This window comes from Cyprinodon tularosa, unplaced genomic scaffold, assembly GCF_016077235.1.
Source record: "Cyprinodon tularosa strain WSP-4 unplaced genomic scaffold, ASM1607723v1 ctg235, whole genome shotgun sequence".
Classification (NCBI taxonomy): domain Eukaryota; kingdom Metazoa; phylum Chordata; class Actinopteri; order Cyprinodontiformes; family Cyprinodontidae; genus Cyprinodon; species Cyprinodon tularosa.
Window position 1 is genome coordinate 736,368 of NW_024038880.1, and position 24,035 is coordinate 760,402.

At 44.3% G+C, this 24,035-nt stretch overlaps 2 protein-coding genes across 3 annotated transcripts in view; one reads left to right on the plus strand and one right to left on the minus strand.

Moving 5' to 3' along the window:
* snx2 (sorting nexin 2) overlaps nt 1-10,473 on the minus strand; it is a 32,019-nt gene extending 21,546 nt beyond the window's left edge. The window contains exons 1-7 of one of the 2 annotated variants that reach the window (XM_038287113.1): nt 10,285-10,473; nt 4,949-5,048; nt 3,318-3,478; nt 3,173-3,239; nt 578-621; nt 245-386; nt 65-143 (exon numbers count right to left, since the gene is read on the minus strand). In XM_038287113.1, the coding sequence (XP_038143041.1) occupies nt 65-143; nt 245-386; nt 578-621; nt 3,173-3,239; nt 3,318-3,478; nt 4,949-5,048; nt 10,285-10,383 (692 nt within the window). In that variant the 5' untranslated portion in view covers nt 10,384-10,473. The remainder of the gene's footprint in view (nt 1-64; nt 144-244; nt 387-577; nt 622-3,172; nt 3,240-3,317; nt 3,479-4,948; nt 5,049-10,284) is intronic. The other variant, XM_038287114.1, reaches the window with a different exon arrangement.
* Nucleotides 10,474-12,574: 2,101 nt separating this feature from the next.
* On the plus strand, nt 12,575-22,476 carry rnf214 (ring finger protein 214). Its single transcript, XM_038287125.1, has 6 exons — nt 12,575-12,888; nt 15,541-15,770; nt 15,847-15,980; nt 17,199-17,427; nt 20,958-21,167; nt 21,244-22,476. The coding sequence occupies exons 1-6, from the start codon at nt 12,801-12,803 to the stop codon at nt 21,952-21,954; spliced, it is 1,602 nt and encodes a 533-aa protein (XP_038143053.1). The 5' UTR covers nt 12,575-12,800; the 3' UTR covers nt 21,955-22,476.
* The last annotated feature ends 1,559 nt before the right edge of the window (nt 22,477-24,035 follow it).

Genomic DNA, 24,035 nt, shown 5'->3' on the forward strand with positions numbered 1-24,035 from the left:
TTTTAAACAAGGAAACAGGTTTTATATTTAACTTTATCCTAAAGCGTTTTCCTCATCCTTATACCTCTCTAACGCAGACCTCCTCTTCTCCACAAACTCGTTGGACGACTGATCCTCCTTCCCAACCTTCACTTTGGTCATTCCTGCAAAAAAAAACGGCGCCCATATTTAAGAGAACCATAAAATAAAAAAGCATGTCATTATAATGTGAAGTAGAACTCGGATCGGCCCGCGCTCAGCTTACCCACAATGCTTTTCTCTGGTGCAGGAGGAACGATGTAGCCTATGTGCAGGTATTTGGAGGCTAGTTTGCTGTGCAGACCCAGAAAATCACTGAAACGCCTTTTCACTGAGACGTCTCTCTGCTTAAACAGAGACATGGAGGTCTGAGGGGGACACAGGGATAGGAAGACACCAGAACTTTAGCAGAAATACATAAAATTAACCGTTTTCTGACCACTGACACCCTCCAGATCTAAAAACAGATAAAAATTGTCATCAGGTAGGTTTTTTCTCCCATGTAGATTCATATATGATCTGAATCGGAGCTAAAACCTTTACCTGATGAAGGTCTTACCTTGGTGGTCACCTTATAGGCCATGTATGCGTTCATCCCGTCACCTGGAACACAGAGACCAGCTTTAGCTGCTTCCTTTACGCTGCTTTAAAATAGAAAACTAAGAATCTGACACAGATTGGCAGAATTATTCAGTTCTGGTAAAAAGCATGTTAAACATGTTAAAAAGCAGCTATAAACTGTCTGTGATCTGATCTTTAAACTTGGGAAGTGGCGGTTGGTTGGTGAACAGATGGTTCATCTGGGTAAACAAAAACTGATTGGATCAAGAGATCTGCTGGGGATGAGCTGAAGCTGTAGTGACAGTTCAAACCTCCAGGGGGCTCCAGTGTTCAACAGTCAGAACTGACAGAAGCATCAGGCCGTCTCAACGTGTGAGCTTGTGCGTTCTCATGTGCTCGTGAAACGTCATCAGAATCAGGCCTAATACTGCTCCGATTCACAAGTGTCACTAGTACCCGATCCGTCCCGGAAGCACGACTCGTCCTGCGCCGTCAGCTCAACCAGATATACGTCCGGGTCGATTTTATTTAGTTAAAAAGACCTAAATGATGTTTTCCCTCCCCAGAAATAGTAAGCATATTAAAACATAATGTTTTAAAGGTTAATAATGTATTTCCTGAGAAAATAAATGCATTAAAATCCTTTCTGTTTTATCACTCTGTTCCCGATCTGCATCGGAAATGGGATCCTGCTTCCAGTTAGGCCTGTCACGATAACAAATTTTGCTGAAAGATTAATTGTCTCAAAAATTATTGCGATAAACGATAATAATGTTTGAAGACCTTTTTACACTGATTTAATGGAAATGATATAATAATGCAAGCATTTTCCTGCCACAGATAAACATACTTTATTTCCAACAGAACACTTAACACTGGAACTGGTTAACAAAATAAAACGAGAAATAAAAATCAAACGGACTCTCAGTCTCTGTTCACTAAAAATACACTTGAATAAAAACTAAACACAAGATAAAACCACAGTGGAAATAAAAACCTATGTACAAAATATAACGTTTGTGATGTGCATGTTTTCCTCGGGAGTTCATCCTGTCTATCAAATGTCTGCAACATTTTTCTAAATGCCGGCTTTTATACAATATTAAATGGAAGCATTTCTTTAGCAATTAAATGAGCTACGCTGTCTATGAGTGCGCGGCACTTTGCGCCGTCCTTGGAAGACGCAGACGCGCCATCGCTTGTACTTTTTGTCCCCAGCTGGAGAAACTTTGCTGGGTGGTCGTGCTTTAGCTGCATGTGTAGGTTGGTTGTATCGCTGCTCTCTGTTGCTGCTGTTTTATGACAAATGCGACATACTGGCTCGCATAGGTTCAGCGGTTCGCCTCGGTCATTTGGTTTGAATCCAAAATACTCCCACACTGCGGCTGTTGCGTTCGGCTTTCAAACCAGTTCCATTTCGAGCTTTTTCCTCCAACATACGATGTGTTTTTTGTTTTTTTACCTCGCTAACTCCTCTAACTCCTCACGGGGCTGTAAAGCTGCAGAAGTACAAAATGATGCGCGCTGACTACCTGATGCCATAGTCCACCCCTCCCTCCTCAAAAATGAGGAAGGGGAGGGGTCAGTGGATAGGACCGGGGTTAAGCCTTTTCATCCAGCGTCATCAATAGAAGGAGAAAAACACAAGCAGAGACGATATAGCCGATAAATTAAATGACGTGGATAATTTGTATTTATCGTGCGATTAATTAATTTATTGATTATCGCGACAGGCCTACTTACAGTGGCTTTTTCAGCTTTGGATTTTAACATAAATCTAGTCTTTTTGATTTTTATGTTTTTGTTTGGTTTTAACCTTAGTGTATATAGCGCGCAATCTAAAGAAAGAAACAACTAAAATGCAGTTAAACATGGTTTAATCAGATTTTGCCGGACTGATCTGAGCATTTCCCATGATGACGTCAGAGAAACAGTTTAAAGGAAAAAAATGTAAAAAGCATAAAATTGGCTCACAGAAGTCATAAAACATTTTTTTAAAGATGTTATTAGCATTCTTTAGTGAGTTAAAGATAGAAATAAGTAATTTTAGTACCATAATTATATTATTTATGGATAACCGGATGAATATCTGTTCACGCATGCGCAGGACAGATCGCGCTTCTTGGACGGATCGGTTGAGGACAACAAGAACCGCAGACCAAGAACGGACAAAGTCCCCGGATGTTTTTCTCTCTTTACCCAGCATGCATCAGAGCAGACTTGTCCGTTCTTGAGACTGACTGCTGTCCCAGCATGCACTGCAGCAGCAGCAGCTTCCAGGTTAGCGCTCACAGAGCTCAGAGTATGAAGTTAAAAGTTCTTTTTTCTGTTGCTGTTGTTCAATAAAAGTAAGTAAGCTGCACTATATGGCCCATTTACTGATTAAGTGCGTAATTTAAAAAAGTTCTAATGTTAGAGAACAGGAGGTTAAATGCAGCTTCAGAATGTGGTGATGTCATCAGTACGCTTCTGCTCCAATGACCGAACAGGCTGGACTTTGTTAGTAAATAAATCCTCCATCTTGGATCCTTCCAACTGGTCAGGTTTACCAGGACATGTCCGGTTATTTCAGGGATGTTTTATATCTACCTACCGATTTTCTCAGGATCGGACACCGATATGTGAATGTCGAAAGAATCTCCACCTTCTTCCTCTTCGATCTACAGGAAACAGAAACTCCATAAATCCCGCTGAGCGTTTGGCGTTAGCCGAGCGGCGCGGAGGGAGCGGGAGATTACCTCATCGAACGAGGAGTGTGTGAACATGTCGTCGTGTGTGTGGCCGATGCGAGGGGTGATGACGGAGGTGGGGGGAGTGATGGGGGTGATGGCGGGAGACGGGCCGTCGGACAGCAGGACGTCTCTTTCTGGACTGTCCAACGAAACCTCCTCTGTAGCTTCTACAATAAAACAAACAAACAAACAAAAACGTTGGTTTATTCACTCTAAATTCAGCTTTATTCAGGATTTTATTTTAGCACCAATTAAAGAACATCTCCTTAGATCTAACTAAGACTGGAACATGTGAAATGACGATATAGATACAGCAGCATCGGATAAAATCTGGCATCAAAAAACTGATCATTTTAACGTCATTAAAAACAATAAAATGAATGAATGAATAAGCAGGTTCGAAATTTTTAACCCCCCCCCCATTCACAACATGGTTCATTTCATTGTAAATAATATGAATTCTTTATTTATTAAATTATTTATTATTGCAAATGGAAGGTGGGTCGTTAAAGGGGGGGGGGATTGTCGTTGCATGTTTCCAAGCAATACAAGTCCTTGTCTATATAAGACTCAAACTCACTGCGGATCCAGACATTTGAATTGAGAAAGCTTCCTGGAGAGGTGGAGAAACGTCTTCAACTACCAAGCCCAGTGGATATTTTTTGAACTTTTACGGAATGACTTTGACCTGGATGACTGAGAACCTTCATCAGCAATCTCTAACGTTCTGCTCTCTCTGCTTTTTCTCATAGTAGCTTCATCTGGTCTGTTCCTGTTTGGCTGTGACTCCATCCTGGAGAGAAATATCAGCTGTGCTGCTGCCATCAACACCTTTGTTTCTAGATGTTGGAGCTTGGCCTGTTTTCCAGTGTAGTCCTGTTTCTCTGACTGTGACTAACTGGATGTGCTCTCTTCATCCTCTGACATGGGAGCTGGCTCGGAGCTCGTCTGCCTGGCTGTGTGTTTCCTGGACGGGGCCGCCTGTGGAGCTGGTTGACAGTTGCTTTTTGTATCTATGCTTCTTTTTCTATGTCTGCTTCTGTCTCCTTGAACCCCAGTGGGCCTCAGCAGATGGCCGCTCACACTGAGCCTGGTTCTACTGGAGGTTTCTTCCTGTTCAAAGGGAGTTTTTCCTCTCCACTGTCGCTACAAGTATGCTTAGTGTGAGGGATTGCTGAAGAGTCAATGAGTCGATGCAATCAGCTGGTTTTCCTTAGATAGAAAACTTTGAATCAATCTGACTGGATGATCTGGTGACCTGGAAAGTGACCTGAGATGACATGATGTGAATTGGTGCTTTAGAAATAAACTGAGTAGAATGAAATCTGTCTGCATATCTATCACCACTGCAAACATCAGAAAGCTGACAGCTGACCCCTGATCGATCCAAGCTTCACGTATCGGTCACTCGAACCTCTGCCTTACCGACGGCTCCTCAAATACAACCGGCTCCCTTCTTCACTTCCTCTGATCTAAACAAACCTTTTCTAAAGAAAATCGATTTAAAAACTAAAGATTTGAGAAACATCTTAACTACAGAATGAACAAAAGACCAACTAAGTTTGAAAATATCAAAAATAAGAACTATTTTTAAGGTGCTGTAGGTTAGTATTGAATAATCCAGTGTTTGTTTCTACCTGCAAACAGATCCTCGTTGTCATCGTCGAAAAACGAGTCCTGTCTGGGTCCGTTTGCGTTGGTGCTGACGTCCACAGCGGGCAGACTGGCTGCTGGGGCCTGAAACACACAGACAGTGTACAAAAAACCATTTAATTACTTAATTTTTGGTGTTTTTAGAAGCGTATGGCGATCTCACATCATGACTAAAGGGATACACGCCCATTTAGGTCGTTTAAAGTCTATTTTCGGTACAAAACTGAAGGGATAAACGCAAATCTGACGTCTTGCGCTGCCTGATCTCACAGAACACCGGATCCATTTTCTTCTCTTAATGAATTCAATCAAGAATGGTTTCGTTTTTCCAGCTTTTCTTCAGACTTTTCATTCTTTAGGATCTAAAATGTCACAGAAGTGAAAAAACTAGAGATATCTGCATCAGAGCAGCTGTACTGGATGAGTTAAGGCTGACGGGCCTCCCTGCGACCCGGTTCTGCATCCCGCATTAAACAGCCTTTACTCTCCTGGTTCTAACTGATTCAAAGAGTCCCAGATTCTGTCAGTTCGTTAGAGAAGCTCTGCTTCATTAAAGGAATAGTACACCCAAAACATGATTAGCCTTCATTTTCTACTCACCCCCATGCTGAACAACACTCTGGAGTACTTTTTTGATATCTCAAATGCATCTGGAGATCTGGGAGGCTTCTTGCTGTCTGCTGACATTCAAATAATGGAGGTCTATGGCGCCCGAGGCAGAAAGGTCCATAAAAGTCCACAAAAAACGTGTCAATATTCCTCCATACTGCTCGTCCAATGTATTCCAAGTGTCCTGAGTGGGTAGCATCCAGAATTTACTCGAAACGAAGTCATTTAGAATGTTTTTAGAGCATAAACAGTAGTGTATAGGATTTCCTGAAAGCGCGTTCACGAGTCTACGGAAACCGCGGCAGACCAAACCAGATGAAAGTGCGCATTCAGCTCGGCAAAGAACTCATGCTCTTCCTCAACACTGAAGTCCTCAGACATTTTTCTTTCGTTGTTTCTTTCTTTGCACAGGTAAACAGCACATTTCTTCTTCTACGCTTGCATTATCGGCAGAGCAGACGCTGAATGCGCACTTTCATCTGGTTTGGTCTGCCGCGGTTTCTGTAGCGTCGTGAATAGGGGTGGGTATTGCCAAAGAAGTCACGATTCGATTTGAATCACGATTCACAGGCCACGATGCGATTCTGTCACGATGCATCACAATACTTGAATTATTGCGATGCATTGTAATATTTTCTCCTCCATGTTTTGTTTTTGAATGACTCGGCGCAGTATTCCCCGGCCGGAAATGCTTGTGACACAAGGCAGCGTGCGTCAACACATTCACAGCGACATCTACTGGACTGGAAATTGTATTACACTTGTTTTTGGCTGATGATCGCCAACCATTTATGCAATTTTATTTATTTATTTTTTAGAATTAATAATCGATACTTGGCGTCAAGAATCGATGCAGTAGATCACGAAAATTAGAATCACGATGCATCATTATTTATTTTGATTATTTATTTTGACGATTATTTTGCACACCCCTAGTCGTGAATGCGCCGGCTCGCGCTTTTAGGAAATCCTATACACTACTGTTTATGCTCTAAAAACATTCTAAATGACTTCGTTTCGAGTAAATTCTGGACGCTACCCACTCAGGACACTTGGAATACATTGGACGAGCAGTATGGAGGAATATTGACACGTTTTTTGTGGACTTTTATGGACCTTTCTGCCTCGGGCGCCATAGACCTCCATTATTTGAATGTCAGCAGACAGCAAGAAGCCTCCCAGATCTCCAGATGCATTTGAGATATCAAAAAAGTACTCCAGAGTGTTGTTCAGCATGGGGGTGAGTAGAAAATGAAGGCTAATCATGTTTTGGGTGTACTATTCCTTTAACATCTGTGGATGAAAAAGTAGAACCTCAGCATTAAATTCAGATCCATAGATGAAGCTCCGTCTGCAGCAGAACCACAGAGTGTCGCAACTCTCCCTGCTGATCGGCTCCGGTTACTGTGATCATCACTCAGATGGTTCTATGGAGGACCAACAGGTGGAGGATTCAAAGCCAGAGCCTGCAGAACCAGAACCAGAACCAGACCCACAGCTGAAGTTCGCAGAGATTCTAGCTGACAGGACAAAACCAGAGGAGAAGATGAACGAGCGCGCAGGAAATGAGTGATGATAACGGCTAACTTCCTCTCTTCTTAGTCGGCAAAGTGGAAGGAAGCATGAGAAAAAGTCAAAGCAGGATGGAACAGAAAAATCATCAGTGTAAGAAGAAAACTATGATAGGAATTCTTAAAGACTGGCCAAACTCTTTAAAGTCGTAGGGAAGTCATATTTAAATGTCAAATCATTCTGGCTTAAACATGTATATAAATGTAGTGTTTATCAGATTATATTGTCCCAAAATTTTGAAAATGTGTGATTTAAAAAAAACATCCTGTCTTAAAATCTGTGTTTTTTTCGTTATCTTCTGCAGGCCAGTTAGTTCTACGTCAGCCAGAACACCTAAATTCAGCCAATCATATATCAACGGTCATCTGTCAATCAAATGTTTTTCGGTCGTAGCATCTTGATTCATCTGTCGCAGCTAATATACGCAACGGTTGAAACCAGAATCCTTTCCTTTCCCATTGAGTTGCGTCCCAGTGTTCACGGGGATGGACGTCTGTGTCTTCGGCAGGCGTAGATAATCAGGCCTAAATAATCCAGATTAAAACAGATTCTGTCTAATAATCTCAGCATTATTTATTCTGGTAGGATCATTATCATTGATGTGAGTTTATTACACCTTAATATTAGCTGCCTGTTGCGAGTTGGAATTGATGTTTTCCACAATAGTTTATCTAATAATAACAGTTCCTCTGTCCAGATATATCGTTATAATCTTCATTCTGTACGTGGCAAAGATTTGGAAATGGAAGGAGAGCGGCGTCCTTCAGCTAAGAACAAAATGTAATATTTTGATAAGGCTGGAGCCATGGATGTCTCCTCATCTGCTAACGGGGATGATGTAATGATGTGGCAGACTGAAGATGAATAAAATGCCTTTTTAACTGTTAATGGGGGCCACTTCCTGAGAGGTGAGCAGCTGCCTTCTGTAACTCTAACTTCTCTGATCTGAATACGAATACAATTCCTATCAGAATCTGTTGTCACGTCTCCTGGTTATTTAATACTTATAGGTTATGAAGTGTTATTTAAAGTCGTAGGGAAGCGGCTGTTCCAAATGTTGCATTTCCGAATTCTCCCGAGTGGTGCCCGACTTTACACGAGTGAATGAAGTGAATGTGATTGGTCGATTATCAAGGGGGCGGGATTGTTGTGGCGGATGGTTCACAAGCAAGTTTGGTTGTGGCCGGTTTGTCGGAAGCATCTTGCTAACCAGTTAGCAACTTAGTGCTAGCAGGTTCCCAATGGGAAATTCCATTGGGACCAATTAGCACTAAATTGGTGCCTTAGAAACGACGCTGTCAAGGAACGCTATGGACAGCGGAAACATGCAAGAGGAGGAGAGTTTAGTGTCGGAGGTCGTGGATGAGTCTCCTCCGTCATCCATTTTTTATTTAGTGGAGGAAAGCGGGGACGAAGATGTTGTGGAAGAGGACGCCAGGGCGGCAGAAGCTTGGTTTGGTGTAGAAGGCTTCCAGCCGTACATGTTTGAGCCCTTGCCTCGCAACGCTGCCAGTTCTGTTAGCTCTACGCCTGCCGAAGACACAGACGTCCATCCCCGTGAACACTGGGACGCAACTCAGTGGGAAAGGAAAGGATTCTGGTTTCAACCGCTGCGTATTTTAGCTGCGACATATGAATCAAGATGCTATGACCGAAAAATGTGATTGATATATGATTGGCTGAATTTAGGTGTTCAGGCTGACGTAGAACTAACTGGCCTGCAGAAGATAACAAAGAAAAAGAGATTTTGAGACAGGATTTTTTTTTTTTTTGATAGAAATTTTGGGACAACATGGTCTGATAAAGAATACATTTATATACATGTTTAAGCCAGAATGATTTTACATTTAAATATGACTTCCCTACGACTTTAAGGTGGATTTAAGGAGGAAATGGACCCGAGGATGTTCCGGTTATCCCGATCAGAACCATGCAGAGGGAACTATGTCTGATTTCAGCAGTAAAAAATAAAACTAAGGCCCAAACGAGGCGAATCCGAGTGTTTAGAAGCAAAACAGACCAAAAAAAAAGAAAACCCAGAAACTAAGGATGAGTAGAGCCGGTCCACGAAGGGTTAAAACATACCAGAACATTTTAGATTAAAAACCAGAGAAGAAAAAGACCCAACAGAACCAGAGATCGGACCTCTGCAGACCTTCTTTCTATTTAGTCCTGGTTCTGAAGGTCCAATCCAAGCATTCTCCAGATGCTTGGTCCTTAATCACACCAAGGGTCCAATAAACCCCGATCTAAACACATCACGTTCTCCTCTCTGTCAGAACCGGTTCCTCCACTACAGGAAGGGATCTACTGCAGAACCCGGCACGGATGGCACCAAGCAGAACCAGAACCCGGACCTGAGCTCGGATCAATTCTCTAAGGCAGAATAAAAGTTGATTCAAGTAAATAAAACCTTTTTGGGTCTGTAATGAAGAACTCTGTGTGCCGATTAAATCACCAGGAACCGGAACCAGAACCAGTTCTCTGTGATCCGAAGATTAGACACTGAAGAATCGGATGTTTCTTTGATTCCATAAACGCACCAAACAGTTTAGAAACAATCAAATGATGATGATGATGAAGATCTCATAACTGCCTCATTTTCTGCTTTATTTACACCAACCATCAGGAACCTGCAGACTTTTATCACTTCCTCATATCAGCAGGTTTGGACTAAAACCAACAAAACACAGATCAATGTGGAGGATTTCTGCCCTCTCCCTGCTGTCAAACATCCCATAATAACCGTTAGCCTCATTTTATTTATTCTGCAAAGTTGTTTTTCTTTAGTTTTGGTCTAAAATCCCAGATGTGAGGAGCACACAGAGTTTGGATTTTCCCTGCCCCCCCTGAAGGCACCACCCTGTTTACCTGTGACCGTCACCTGACCGCCTGCGAACACCTACAGAATAAAGACCCTCATCGGCTCCTGTACCTGTGCCAATGAAGGCCACCGTTTATTCTCCATCCCAGGAGAGAAGCGCCATTTTTATCTTAAAATGACTCGAACCGAACCGAACTCCCGGCTTCAGAGCTTAGATTGAAGGGGAGAGTCCGCTGACATCCGGATACATCCCGCCCTGCCCCGGCTTTCGGCCTCCCCCCTCCATCACCCCCTGCATCCCCCCTCCTGCCTCACCTCCTGGGGGGCGCTCGGCTCCGGGAACAGGTCCTCACCGTCCTCCACCTCATGGAAGTCGGTTCGGTCCGGAGGGGGGTCCCGGGATGTGTCCGCCATGGTCCTGCTGCTAACTGAGATCCAAGGGCTGGGGAGCTGACAGGAAGGGAGGAGGAGCGGGAGTCAGGAGGTTCTCCTGCTGCGTCATGTGACCGTCCCGCTGGGAACCAGAGAGGGGCGGGATGAACAGGATGTCTCACTCTGATCTCTGATTCATGCCTAGCTCAGAAATTCTGTGGAAAGAAGTTAGTTCTAGAAATATAACAGGGAAAATCATATTAAAAAAAATAATTCTTTACTGATTTTGTATTTATTTATTGGTAATTTATTTACATTTTTTTCCTATTCAAATGTTAGATTTTAGAAATGTTAGCTTTTTAAAATAAAATCAAAATCATCTCTTGCAATTCAGATTTTTTTTAAAATATGTATTTTCCTTCTTTACCTATTTTATTTAATAAATATTTCTATTAAGAGTTTAGCGTTTTGAATAAACTATTTTCAAACCGCTCTTTACATTTTTTATTTATTTATTAAAGTCATGACCTATATGATTACGGTCAAGTGATTATGCATATCAAAAATGATAAACATTCAAGAAAGATGATAAAATATATGTATAAAGAGGATAATAATATAGAACATAAAGGATAAAAAAACTAAAATCATCTAAATAAGGATGAGACTAATGTTTAAATAGGGGTTTTCCATAAAAACTGGCTTCTTTTAACATAGTTTAACAAAGTTTTTAGTCGTTGGTTTCTTTCCAAGACGCACAATTCTTTAAGAGCAATGAAAGTAAAAAAAAAAAAAAAAAATATATATATATATATATATATATATATATATATATATATATATATATATATACACTCACCGGCCACTTTATTAGGTACACCTGTCCAACTGCTCGTTAACACTTAATTTCTAAGCAGCCAATCACATGGCGGCAACTCAGTGCATTTAGGCATGTAGACATGGTCAAGACAATCTCCTGCAGTTCAAAGCGAGCATCAGTATGGGGAAGAAAGGTGATTTGAGTGACTTTGAACGTGGCATGATTGTTGGTGCCAGAAGGGCTGGTCTGAGTATTTCAGAAACTGCTGATCTACTGGGATTTTCACGCACAACCATCTCTAGGGTTTACAGAGAATGGTCCGAAAAAGAAAAAACATCCAGTGAGCGGCAGTTCTGTGGGCGGAAATGCCTTGTTGATGCCAGAGGTCAGAGGAGAATGGCCAGACTGGTTGGAGCTGATAGAAGGGCAACAGTGACTCAAATAACCACCCGTTACAACCAAGGTGGGCAGAAGAGCATCTCTGAACCCACAGTACGTGGAACTTTGAGGCAGATGGGTTACAGCAGCAGAAGACCACACCGGGTGCCACTCCTTTCAGCTAAGAACAGGAAACTGAGGCTACAATTTGCACAAGCTCGTGGAAATTGGACAATAGAAGATTGGAAAAACGTTGCCTGGTCTGATGAGTCTTGATTTCTGCTGCGACATTCGGATGGTAGGGTCAGAATTTGGCGTCTACAACATGAAAGCATTGATCCATCCTGCCTTGTATCAACGGTTCAGGCTGGTGGTGGTGGTGTCATGGTGTGGGGAATATTTTCTTGGCACTCTTTGGGCCCCTTGGTACCAATTGAGCATCGTTGCAATGCCACAGCCTACCTGAGTATTGTTGCTGACCATGTCCATCCCTTTATGACCACAATGTACCCAACTTCTGATGGCTACTTTCAGCAGGATAATGCGCCATGTCATAAAGCTGGATTCATCTTAGACTAGTTTCTTGAACATGACAATGAGTTCACTGTACTCAAATGGCCTCCACAGTCACCAGATCTCAATCCAATAGAGCATCTTTGGGATGTGGTGGAACGGGAGATTCGCATCATGGATGTGCAGCCGACAAATCTGCGGCAACTGTGTGATGTCATCATGTCAATATGGACCAAACTCCCTGAGGAATGCTTCCAGCACCTTGTTGAATCTATGCCACCAAGAATTGAGGCAGTTCTGAAGGCAAAAGGGGGTCCAACCCGTTACTAGCATGGGGTACCTAATAAAGTGGCCGGTGAGTGTATTTTCAGCAAATAAGATGGTTACCAGCCAAGAGTATCTAAACCACGTTTAATGTCAAACACGTTCACTTTTTGTCCGAGTTATCCTGCTTGGAACTAGTGTGAACTCGTCAAATCTATAGACGATCTCAGTCTCCTAACGTTCCAAGGGTCGATGTTTCCGCCGGATCGTTTTCAGGGAAACACAAACGTCCGTGTCATCAGCAGCGGAGGATGTTGTTTACCTCAGAATAAAATACTTTCATATAATACTTTTTTTTCCTTCAAATGCTCTTTGTACCAAATCAGCAGAGAAGCTCTGTCACCTCCACTAAGCTGACGCGTCACTAGCGGCTTGTTGTCGTCACCCGGAAGTCTCGGTGTGTGTTTGCAGTTCAGCTAGCAGCATGGATGCTAGCTGGGAAACGCTCACTAACAGCGAGGAGGATTCAGACCCAGATGTGGAGCTGGAAATGGATAAAATGACGATTTACGGTAAAAATCTCGCTCTTTCAAACAGATTCATTGGTTTGAAGCTCGGTTTGGTTTCATTGCGACAGAAAGAGAAACTTTCAGTAAACCGAAACTTTCAGGCTCCTGCGGTGAGAAACGTTTTACTCTCATCAAACTAAATAAAATCAAAACTTTTACAGTTTGTTCATCAGTAAAAATAAAATCAATCCCTTACAAATTTTAAATTTCACTTTTTATTTTTCATATTTTAATTTTTTAAATCCCAAAATTCCTTCGTTTAATTAAGATTCAGAAAATTCCAATAATTTTTGATTATTTTGTTTTTATTTGAAAATTATTTATATCAATAATAAATATTTAAATTAAATTTATTCCTATAGTGCCAATAAAAACATGTAATCTCAGGTCACTTTCCAGTTCACCAGATCATCCCGTCAGATTGATTCAAAGTTTTCTTTCTAAGGAAAACCAGCTGATTGCATCGACTCATTGATTCTTCTGCAATCCACTAAGCATGCTTGTAGCGACAGTGGAGAGGAAAACAACCACCATCTAAAAGATTTCCTGATTTGTCAAACTGATGCCAAAGTGGAACTTCACATGATGCTCCACATTCCTCATTTTAGGGAAGAAAGGACTTCTTTGAAGAGTTGTCATAAACTACAACTTGTTTCTTGTTTTTTTCTGACTTTATTCTCGTCATTTTATAACTATTCTCGTTTTGACTTTATTCTCTTAATATTACAACTTTATTCTCGTAATTATATGACTTTATTTTCGTAATTTTATAACTATTCTCGTTTTGACTTTATTCACGTAATTTTACGACTTTATTCTTGTAATTTTGCGACTATTCTCGTAATTTTATGACTATTGTTGTTGCGACTTTATTCTATCATAATTTTATGACTTTATTCTCGAAATAGAATAAATAAAAAATACCTAGCTTGGCGGCGCCTTTCTGGACACTCAAGGTCACCTTACTAAAGATAAAAAAGATATTTTATTTTATAAACAGAGTTTCAGGAAGTAGACTTTAATGATAAAGTTGGCCATCAGGATGCTACGCCTCTAAAGGTTGTTGCTGATTAATGTGGCTGTCGACCATTTTGTCCTTTCATTTAATTTTTCATAGAATAGAAAATCCCTTTTTTGTCCCACATTCGGGAAATTCTGGAGTTACAGCAGCAAAAAGATTATAGAAAAAACACCAGTATGGACCTTAAAAAAATGTATAAGAATAACATAGTAGTGAACAGTTAGAATATAAACAATAAAATACTGTAAAGTGTTTTAACAATATCAAACTGTGCACCTGGAGAATAAATAGCCAATATAGATTTATGGACATTTTTACAGTACTTATCAAGGATCTTTGATAACGCACCGTGGTGCATTCAGGGTGCAGCAGTCTGTCACTAAAGGAGCTCTCCAGTTCAGCACCAGCTTCATGCATGGGGGGGGGGGGGGGGGGGGGGTAGTGATGGCGAGATGAAGCCTCATGAGGCATTGAACCATCCAGAGAGTTCACGAAGGTTCATATGAACATGTCACCACCTACTGGTGGAGTGCAGAACTACAATTAGTAATAAAATTGTCATTTTCCCTTCCTTTCCTTTGAAATTCTAAATGATTGGTGTGTAGAATAAAATCTTTTGTAAGTTTTTTTGTGTGTAAAATGTCTCAGAATATAACAATTTATTTTATTTACACAGTTTATATGGAATTTTTGTCAAATAAGCTCCAGCAGACAATGAAAGTTTTTGTGCAAATCGGGAGATATGAGCAAAATGAAAGGTGTTAGTCATTTTTTTTTCATACATTATATTTTTTCCACAGTGTTTTTACTGAGGCAAACCACAACAAATTAGTCACATTAGCCAAAATACTTTAGCATTATCGCAACTTCAAAAGTCTAACGTGGGACTTAAACCATCAACCTGAGAAATGAAAGTCAATGTCTTACAGCTGACGCCACTAGCAGTGGTAACAGTTCATCACACAGCAATCAGATCTTTTCTGATGCATTTTTACCATGTGGCTAAAATATATCTCGCTGGAACCATTTTTCCAAGATCTCCTGTTGCGCCTTTAACACTAAAGTTACATCTGTAACCAGTGGCTTGCTCAGATTTTGATCATTACATTGTTTGATCTAACTGAAATTGTTTTAACCAACTAGATTGGTTGTTTTTCCAACCAATCTATTGTTAGAATTGATCCAAACTCTCCTACAAAGTCCCACATCTTGACTGAATACTGAGGCTGTTTAAATGGCTGTCCAAATTCTTTTTGAACCACTTCCTGAAGCGTTCACCCGGTGTCACGGTAGCGAGGCTTCAGACCTCATCCATTTTGGCTCCTCCCCTAAATGAATCACGCCTCGAAGCCTTGGCTCAGCTCAGAACGTCACTAGGTGGGAGACATTATCCAACAGAGATGTTCATTCAAGTGCTTGAGTTGATTAAAAGAAAATGAAGTGGAAGGAAAAAGTGTGGCGCTAAAAACAGCTTAAGGAATGAAAATGAACTTTAGCTGTTAGAGAAATAAAAGCCGATTCTGACATTCATTAAGAAATTCAAACCCTAGAGATGTTAGAAATAGTTTGATTTGCTCTCATCTCCTAAATACCACGTCGTCTTCCTCTGTTTAATTTTTGCCACCTCCTTTCAGACTCCATCCATAAAGTTCAGGCGGTGCAGACGGACAGAACCACGACCGAGTCCGGCGTGAACACGGAGGCGGACTGGGAGAGTCAGACGGCCGCCGTGTTCCAGTACAGCTCCCAGCTGAAGGAGCGCTACGAGCAGCTGCAGAAGGAGCAGCAGGAGGAGGAGGAGGCGCAGGAAAGGCACAGAGCGCAGCTGAGGAAGAGGGTGGAGGAAGGCAGGCGGCAGCACCAGGTGATCCAGACGAGCCGCGGGCTTCAGCCAGCCGCTTGGAGGTTTTTCTGGGAGGTTCACTCTGATTCTGTTTCAGGCTCTGATGGAGAAACTGGAATCTCTGAGAGTGAAGCTGCAGCTCAACAACTCCAAGGCAACCAGGAAGAACTTTGAGAGCAAGAAACGGGAGCTGATGTCAGAGAGGAGCCGAGCGGAGGAGGAGAGGAACCGGTGAGGAGCTTCCTGCTTGTGTTTTCATCCATGAAACAAACCTTCCAGCTGGTTCTGCCTTCCCAGAGAAGAAGCTCCAAGTTCTGATTGAAAACAGGAAGCGGTCCGATGGATGTCTGAGGTTATAGAGAACGCAGAGAAAACGACCGAAGAGTGACAGGATCCCTCTGGCTCCTTTCACTCCACGTTTCTCTTCAACAAGAGAAGCATCAACCGTTACCATTGACAGTTAAAGTCGTAGGGAAGCAAATTTTAAATGTCATTCTGGCTTAAACGTGTATATAAATGCAGTCTTTATCAGACCATATTGTCCCCAAATTGAAAATTTCTATTTGAAAAAAAAAAAAAATCTATTTTCTTCTCCGTTATCTTCTGCAGGCTAACGTTAGCCCGTCTGCAGCAGCCGAGGCTAACGTTAGCCCCGGCTGCTGCAGACGGGCTAACGTTAGCCCCGGCTGCTGCAGACGGGCTAACGTTAGCCCCGGCTGCTGCAGACGGGCTAACGTTAGCCCCGGCTGCTGCAGACGGGCTAACGTTAGCCTCGGCTGCTGCAGACGGGCTAACGTTAGCCTCGTCTGCTGCGGACAGGCTAACGTTAGCCCCGGCTGCTGCAGACGGGCTGACATCAGCCCCGGCTGCCATTACCTTGGAGTTCTGCTGGTTGCCGCGGTCCTCTCCACTTGGGAAATTTTTTTGGAAATTACGCTTTAAATCGGAATATGGGCTATATAGTGACGCATTAAGTATAATGTTCTCGCCTCAAATGACCAAAAAAAGTACTTTTATTGAACAACAGAACACTGAGGTCTGTGAGCATTGAAAGGAGACGGAGGAGACTCATCCACGACCTCCGACACTAAACTCTCCTCCTCTTGCATGTTTCCGCTGTCCATAGCGTTCCTTGAAAGCGTCGTTTCGTCACCAATTTAGTGCTACTTGGTCCCAATGTGATTTCCCATTGGGAAACTGCTAGCACTAAATTGCTAACTGGTTAGCAGGATGCTTCCCACAAACCAAACAGTTTGCGAACCTTCCGCCGCAACAATCCCGCCCTTTTGATAATCGACCCATCACATTCGCTTTATTCACTGGTGTAAAGTCGGGCACCACTCGGGAGAATTCAGAACTCCAAAGTTTAGAACGGCCGCTTACCTACGACTTTATAGTATCAGAACCAGAACTGGACAAACCCGCCTGATCCATCTACTCCGTCCTCAGACTGGCCCGGGAGCTGGAGGAGAACAACAGGAAGCTAGCGGCGCTCAGCGAGGAGCAGGGTGAAGAGCAGCGGCGCTGGAAGGAGGAGCTGCAGCAGCTGAGCAAAGAGAAGGAGCGGCTGAAGAAGGAGGCCCAAAAGGCCCAGCTTCAGGCCCTACGGGACGAGATCACAGCCCTGGAGAAGCAGAGAGACGTGGCCATGGCTCGGATCGAGGCCTGGCTAACAGAGGTTGGGACTCACAGCTCATGGTGTGTTTGTGAACGCGGGAAAAAACGGATACTGTAGTCAGAAGCTTCTCTCAGAAGCTGGTAGGTTTTGTTTGGTAGGTGGAAGGGGTTAGCTGTTAGCTAGTAAGGGTTAGCTTCTAGTGGTTAGCTTTTAGGGGTTAGCTGTTGGCTTTTAGGTTTTAGTTGTTTTAACCCGTAGAACCCTACGGACCCACCGGTGGGTCCAGCTGCTATGTGACCTCGTAATTTTAACAAACCCCCAGTATTGATGTAAAAAACACATTTGGCACAGTTTGGTGACATTTATGGATAAATGTGCCAAAATGGCCTCTCCGCCTAAGAAATTTCTCACTAATACCATTCTAAAATAAATATGATTCATCTGATTGAGTCCAAATTTGGTATATTTTTACACAACATTTAGATTTGAAAGTCTGTACTACTTTTTTGTGCTATAAATAATATTTTGGTAGTGTTTTGCAATGTTTATTTCAAAGAAAATTTTGGCGAGGTTCAAAAAATGCAAAATATTTTGTATTTTGTCCCTAATATTTCAGGAAGGGTCAAAGCTACCATGGTGCTGACACCAGAAAACCATTCTATGACATCTAACCTTTACAGACGTAACAAAAGTTTCTTCTTAAATCTAATAGCTGTGAGGCTATAAGTGATTTACTTTTGTGTGTTTTTGTCAGGCAGAAATTTATTTATACCCCCTTAGGGTGTAAGAGGTTAAGGAACAAGTTGTTGCTGTTATGGTGCGCTCACACTGAAGGGGGTGACAACGACGACTGCAGTGGATTCACATAGTTAGTGGTTAGCTGTTAAGAGTTAGCAGTTAGCTTTTAAAAATTAGCTGTTAGCTGGTAGGGGTTCGCTTTTAGTCGAAGATGTTAGTGTTTATGTTTTACTACTTAACTGTTACATGGCAGTGGTTAATTGTTAGGGATTAGCTTTTAGCAGGTAGCTGTAGGGTGTTAGCTGTGGTGGCTAATGGTTTTCTCCTAGGGATTAGCTTTTAGCTACAGTCGTTAGCTGTGGTGGCTAATGTTTTCTCTGATATGGGTTAACTTTTAGTAGGTGGCTGTAGGAATTAGCTATGGTGGCTAATGGTTTTCTGTTAGGGGTTAGCTTTTAGCAGGTAGCTGTAGGGGGTTAGCGGTGGTGGCTAATGATTTCCTGTAAGGGGTTAACTTTTAGCAGTTAGCTGTAGGAATTAGCCACAACACAAACGGTTTTCTGTTTGGGGTTTGCTTTTAGCATGTTGCTGTAGGGGTTAGCTGTGGTGGCTAATGGTTTTGTCCTAGGGATTAGGTTTTAGCAGGTAGCTATAGTAGTTAGCTGTGGTGGCTAATGTTTTCTGTTATGGTTTAGCATTTAGCAGGTAGCTGTAGGGGATTAGCTGTGGTGGCTAATGTTTTCTGTTATGGTTTAGCATTTAGCAGGTAGCTGTAGGGGATTAGCTGTGGTGGCTAATGTTTTCTGTTATGGTTTAGCATTTAGCAGGTAGCTGTAGGGGATTAGCTGTGGTGGCTAATGGTTTCTGTTATGGGTTAGCTTTTAGCAGGTAGCTGTAGGGGGTTAGCGGTGGTGACTAATGATTTCCTGTAAGGGGTTAACTTTTAGCAGTTAGCTGTAGGAATTAGCCACAACACAAACGGTTTTCTGTTTGGGGTTTGCTTTTAGCATGTTGCTGTAGGGGTTAGCTGTGGTGGCTAATGGTTTTGTCCTAGGGATTAGGTTTTAGCAGGTAGCTATAGTAGTTAGCTGTGGTGGCTAATGTTTTCTGTTATGGTTTAGCATTTAGCAGGTAGCTGTAGGGGATTAGCTGTGGTGGCTAATGTTTTCTGTTATGGTTTAGCATTTAGCAGGTAGCTGTAGGGGATTAGCTGTGGTGGCTAATGTTTTCTGTTATGGTTTAGCATTTAGCAGGTAGCTGTAGGGGATTAGCTGTGGTGGCTAATGGTTTCTGTTATGGGTTAGCTTTTAGCAGGTAGCTGTAGGGGGTTAGCGGTGGTGGCTAATGATTTCCTGTAAGGGGTTAACTTTTAGCAGTTAGCTGTAGGAATTAGCCACAACACAAACGGTTTTCTGTTTGGGGTTTGCTTTTAGCATGTTGCTGTAGGGGTTAGCTGTGGTGGCTAATGGTTTTGTCCTAGGGATTAGGTTTTAGCAGGTAGCTATAGTAGTTAGCTGTGGTGGCTAATGTTTTCTGTTATGGTTTAGCATTTAGCAGGTAGCTGTAGGGGATTAGCTGTGGTGGCTAATGTTTTCTGTTATGGTTTAGCATTTAGCAGGTAGCTGTAGGGGATTAGCTGTGGTGGCTAATGTTTTCTGTTATGGTTTAGCATTTAGCAGGTAGCTGTAGGGGATTAGCTGTGGTGGCTAATGGTTTCTGTTATGGGTTAGCTTTTAGCAGGTAGCTGTAGGGGGTTAGCGGTGGTGACTAATGATTTCCTGTAAGGGGTTAACTTTTAGCAGTTAGCTGTAGGAATTAGCCACAACACAAACGGTTTTCTGTTTGGGGTTTGCTTTTAGCATGTTGCTGTAGGGGTTAGCTGTGGTGGCTAATGGTTTTGTCCTAGGGATTAGGTTTTAGCAGGTAGCTATAGTAGTTAGCTGTGGTGGCTAATGTTTTCTGTTATGGTTTAGCATTTAGCAGGTAGCTGTAGGGGATTAGCTGTGGTGGCTAATGTTTTCTGTTATGGTTTAGCATTTAGCAGGTAGCTGTAGGGGATTAGCTGTGGTGGCTAATGTTTTCTGTTATGGTTTAGCATTTAGCAGGTAGCTGTAGGGGATTAGCTGTGGTGGCTAATGGTTTCTGTTATGGGTTAGCTTTTAGCAGGTAGCTGTAGGGGGTTAGCGGTGGTGACTAATGATTTCCTGTAAGGGGTTAACTTTTAGCAGTTAGCTGTAGGAATTAGCCACAACACAAACGGTTTTCTGTTTGGGGTTTGCTTTTAGCATGTTGCTGTAGGGGTTAGCTGTGGTGGCTAATGGTTTTGTCCTAGGGATTAGGTTTTAGCAGGTAGCTATAGTAGTTAGCTGTGGTGGCTAATGTTTTCTGTTATGGTTTAGCATTTAGCAGGTAGCTGTAGGGGATTAGCTGTGGTGGCTAATGTTTTCTGTTATGGTTTAGCATTTAGCAGGTAGCTGTAGGGGATTAGCTGTGGTGGCTAATGTTTTCTGTTATGGTTTAGCATTTAGCAGGTAGCTGTAGGGGATTAGCTGTGGTGGCTAATGTTTTCTGTTATGGTTTAGCATTTAGCAGGTAGCTGTAGGGGATTAGCTGTGGTGGCTAATGTTTTCTGTTAGGGGTTAGCTTTTAGCAGGTAGCTGTTGGAGTTAGCCACAACGCTAATGGTTTTCTGTTGGGGTTAGCTTTTAGCATGTTGCTGTGGTGGCTAACAGTTTTCTATTGGGGTTAGCTTTTCACAGTTAGCTGTAGGGGGTTAGCTTTTAGCAGTAATCTGTCAGTCAGGGCGCCAGGTCTCCAGTGGGAATAAATGTTTCTGGCTCCTCCCCCTCCAGGTGGCTCAGTACCTGAACGTTCTGCGGGTTGAGTTCCCTCAGCAGTACCACCAGGATAAGGGGAAGTGGGAGAAGAAGGAAGGTTTGGTCCGGAAGAACCAAGCGGAGCTGCAGAGCCGCTTCCAGGAGGTTCTGCAGCAGCTGCAGCAGGGTCGGGAGATGGAGTCCCTCCCCCGGATCAACGTACCATCCCTGCCGGCGGTGCCCATGGTGAGGACGGGTCCGACCCCCAGACGGCGCCGTTTCAGTCTACTCCTGCTTAACGGAAGGCTCTCTGTCTCTGCAGGCGGACCTCCGCTTCAATCAGGTCATGCAGTCGGCGGCCCAGGCCCGGATGGTGACGCCGCCCCTCCCCCACTTCTATGCCCCGCGCCACAGACACCCCCTCCCCCGCCACCCCGGGTACCGCGGGCCCTTCCACCCCCCTCCTCCCCACATGTTCTACCCGGCTCCACATCTGCAGCATCCGGCCCATTTCCAGCCGCAGCATCAGTACCACAGCCGGCCGCCGCCCAGGGCCACCCCCCCTCCCAGCCTGTCCCCGTCCCCCCCGGTGGTTCCCTCCCCCCCTCCTCCCGCCCCCTCGGCTCCAGAGAAGCTGGAGAAGATCCTGGAGAAGCTGGGGGCGCGGTTCCCCCAGTGCAGCAAGCAGCAGCTGATGGTTCTGCTGCAGCAGGTGAAGAGCTCCTGTGGGAAGCTGGCGGGCATGTCCATCGAGGACCTGTACGAGCAGATCGCCTTCAAGCTGAGCCAGAACGAGCGCTTGGCACCGGGGCCCGCCGGCCGGCCCCCTCCGGGACCCATCCAGCGTCCCGCGCCCCCCCAGCAGAGAGCCGCTCCACCGGAGACCCGGAAACTCTGCCTGATGTGCCAGAAGTATGTGGACCCGGAGAACCGGCACCCGCTGAGCTGCTCCCACACCATCCACTCAGACTGCATCCAGATGTGGCTGCAGTCCAGCCAGAACAACTCCTGCCCCTTCTGCCCGGGGCAGTGACGCCCGCCGGCCCGCACCGGCTCAGACCTGTTCTGATCATGTTCCTGGGTTTGGGCTCAAATCGCTCAGAACTGATCGTTGTTTTTCTTTTTTTTTTTATTAAAAAAACCGAACTCTTCATCACTCTGATCAACTCCTCCTCCTCCCAGTGTTAAAGGAGGCCCAGTCAGCATCAGAATCAGTCAGTCTGTTTGCAGGCTGCTTCCTGTTTACCGTCTGAACGCCAACTGTCTTCATAGACCGACCCGATTCACGGCCAGAACCAAAGGACCGGCTCGTCTGAATGGAAACACGGATCAGAACAGAACCGGTCCGAACAACTGCTGGAAGCTAGGAACTGTACCAAGAGAAGCCCGGTTCAGCTCGTCTCTGAAGGTCCGATTCACCACCGCGCGTCTCCAGATGCTTCAGAACTCCTTCCAGTCGGATCCAAACCTTTCTTCATTATTTTAAGCTTTTCGTTTCATTTCTGCCTGTAATTGATCAGTATTTTTAATAAAAGTGATTCTGGGTCAGTAATGAGACTCCCTGGTTTCTACCAGTCTTCCATTGCTCCACTAACAGCCTCAAAGAGGAACAGATGCGGTTTGTTGCAGCTGATGCTGCCCCCTGCTGTCCGAGCTCAGAAGGACCAGTTAGTCAGATGCCTTCTTTAGATCTGCTGGATGCTAACAGCTTCACCAGTAACTTAATAATCAGCAGACATGGGCAATGTGGAGTCAACAAGTCATCTCCATGTCATGTATTTGTTCTACCCAGCCACTGAAGCAGGTGAGTCCAATCTTCACCGTGAATTAACCTGTGCAGATTGGACTCACCTGGTTAATTGGCTGGGTAGATTAAAGGTACACTATGCAACCGGTGTTGATTTTCCAGCGAGGCTCCCCCCAGAGGGCGAAAGTAAAAGTGCACTGTCGTAAATATGCACAGCTGTTCTCCTGGTTTCTCCATCAAGCCAGGCGCGGTTGTTTTGAGCTTAGCAGACAGGCGAACGCAACGAATGACTAATGCTGCGTTCACACTGGACGTAGCTGGCGCGACAGAAGCAGCGAGTTTACATGCATAGTCAATGGTTGACGCGCGTCAAGGCGCAGCAAAAGGTCCCGCGCCGCGTTTTGAGCAGCAGGCGCAGCACGTCTGAGCAGCTGAAGCAGCGTGTCGGGCGCGTTTAAGCATCTGACGCAGGGAGAGTGACACAGCGCTGATGATCACTCCTCTTAAACAGTTTATTGACACCTAAATTAACTTAAAATGCAGAAATCTGCCGGCCTCCTCCACTTTGCCCTGTAAAAGATGGCCGCCGTGGCTGAAAACGGCCTCCTCCGCTTTGCCCTGTAAAAGATGGCCGCCGTGGCTGAAAACGGCTTCCTCCACTTTGCCCTGTAAAAGATGGCCGCCGTGGCTGAAAACGACCTCCTCCACTTTGCCCTGTAAAAGATGGCCGCTGTGGCTGAAAACCATATCTATGCTGAAAACGGCCTCCTCCGCTTTGCCCTGTAAAAGATGGCCGCCGTGGCTGAAAACGGCTTCCTCCGCTTTGCCCTGTTAAAGATGGCCGCCGTGGCTGAAAACGGCCTCCTCCGCTTTGCCCTGTTAAAGATGGCCGCCGTGGCTGAAAACGGCCTCCTCCGCTTTGCCCTGTTAAAGATGGCCGCCGTGGCTGAAAACGGCCTCCTCCGCTTTGCCCTGTAAAAGATGGCCGCCGTGGCTGAAAACGGCCTCCTCCGCTTTGCCCTGTAAAAGATGGCCGCCGTGGCTGAAAACTGCTTCCTCCGCTTTGCCCTGTAAAAGATGGCCGCCGTGGCTGAAAACTGCTTCCTCCGCTTTGCCCTGTAAAAGATGGCCGCCGTGGCTGAAAACGACCTCCTCCACTTTGCCCTGTAAAAGATGGCCGCCGTGGCTGAAAACTGCTTCCTCCGCTTTGCCCTGTAAAAGATGGCTGCCGTGGCTGAAAACTGCTTCCTCCGCTTTGCCCTGTTAAAGATGGCCGCCGTGGCTGAAAACGGCCTCCTCCGCTTTGCCCTGTTAAAGATGGCCGCCGTGGCTGAAAACGGCCTCCTCCGCTTTGCCCTGTAAAAGAT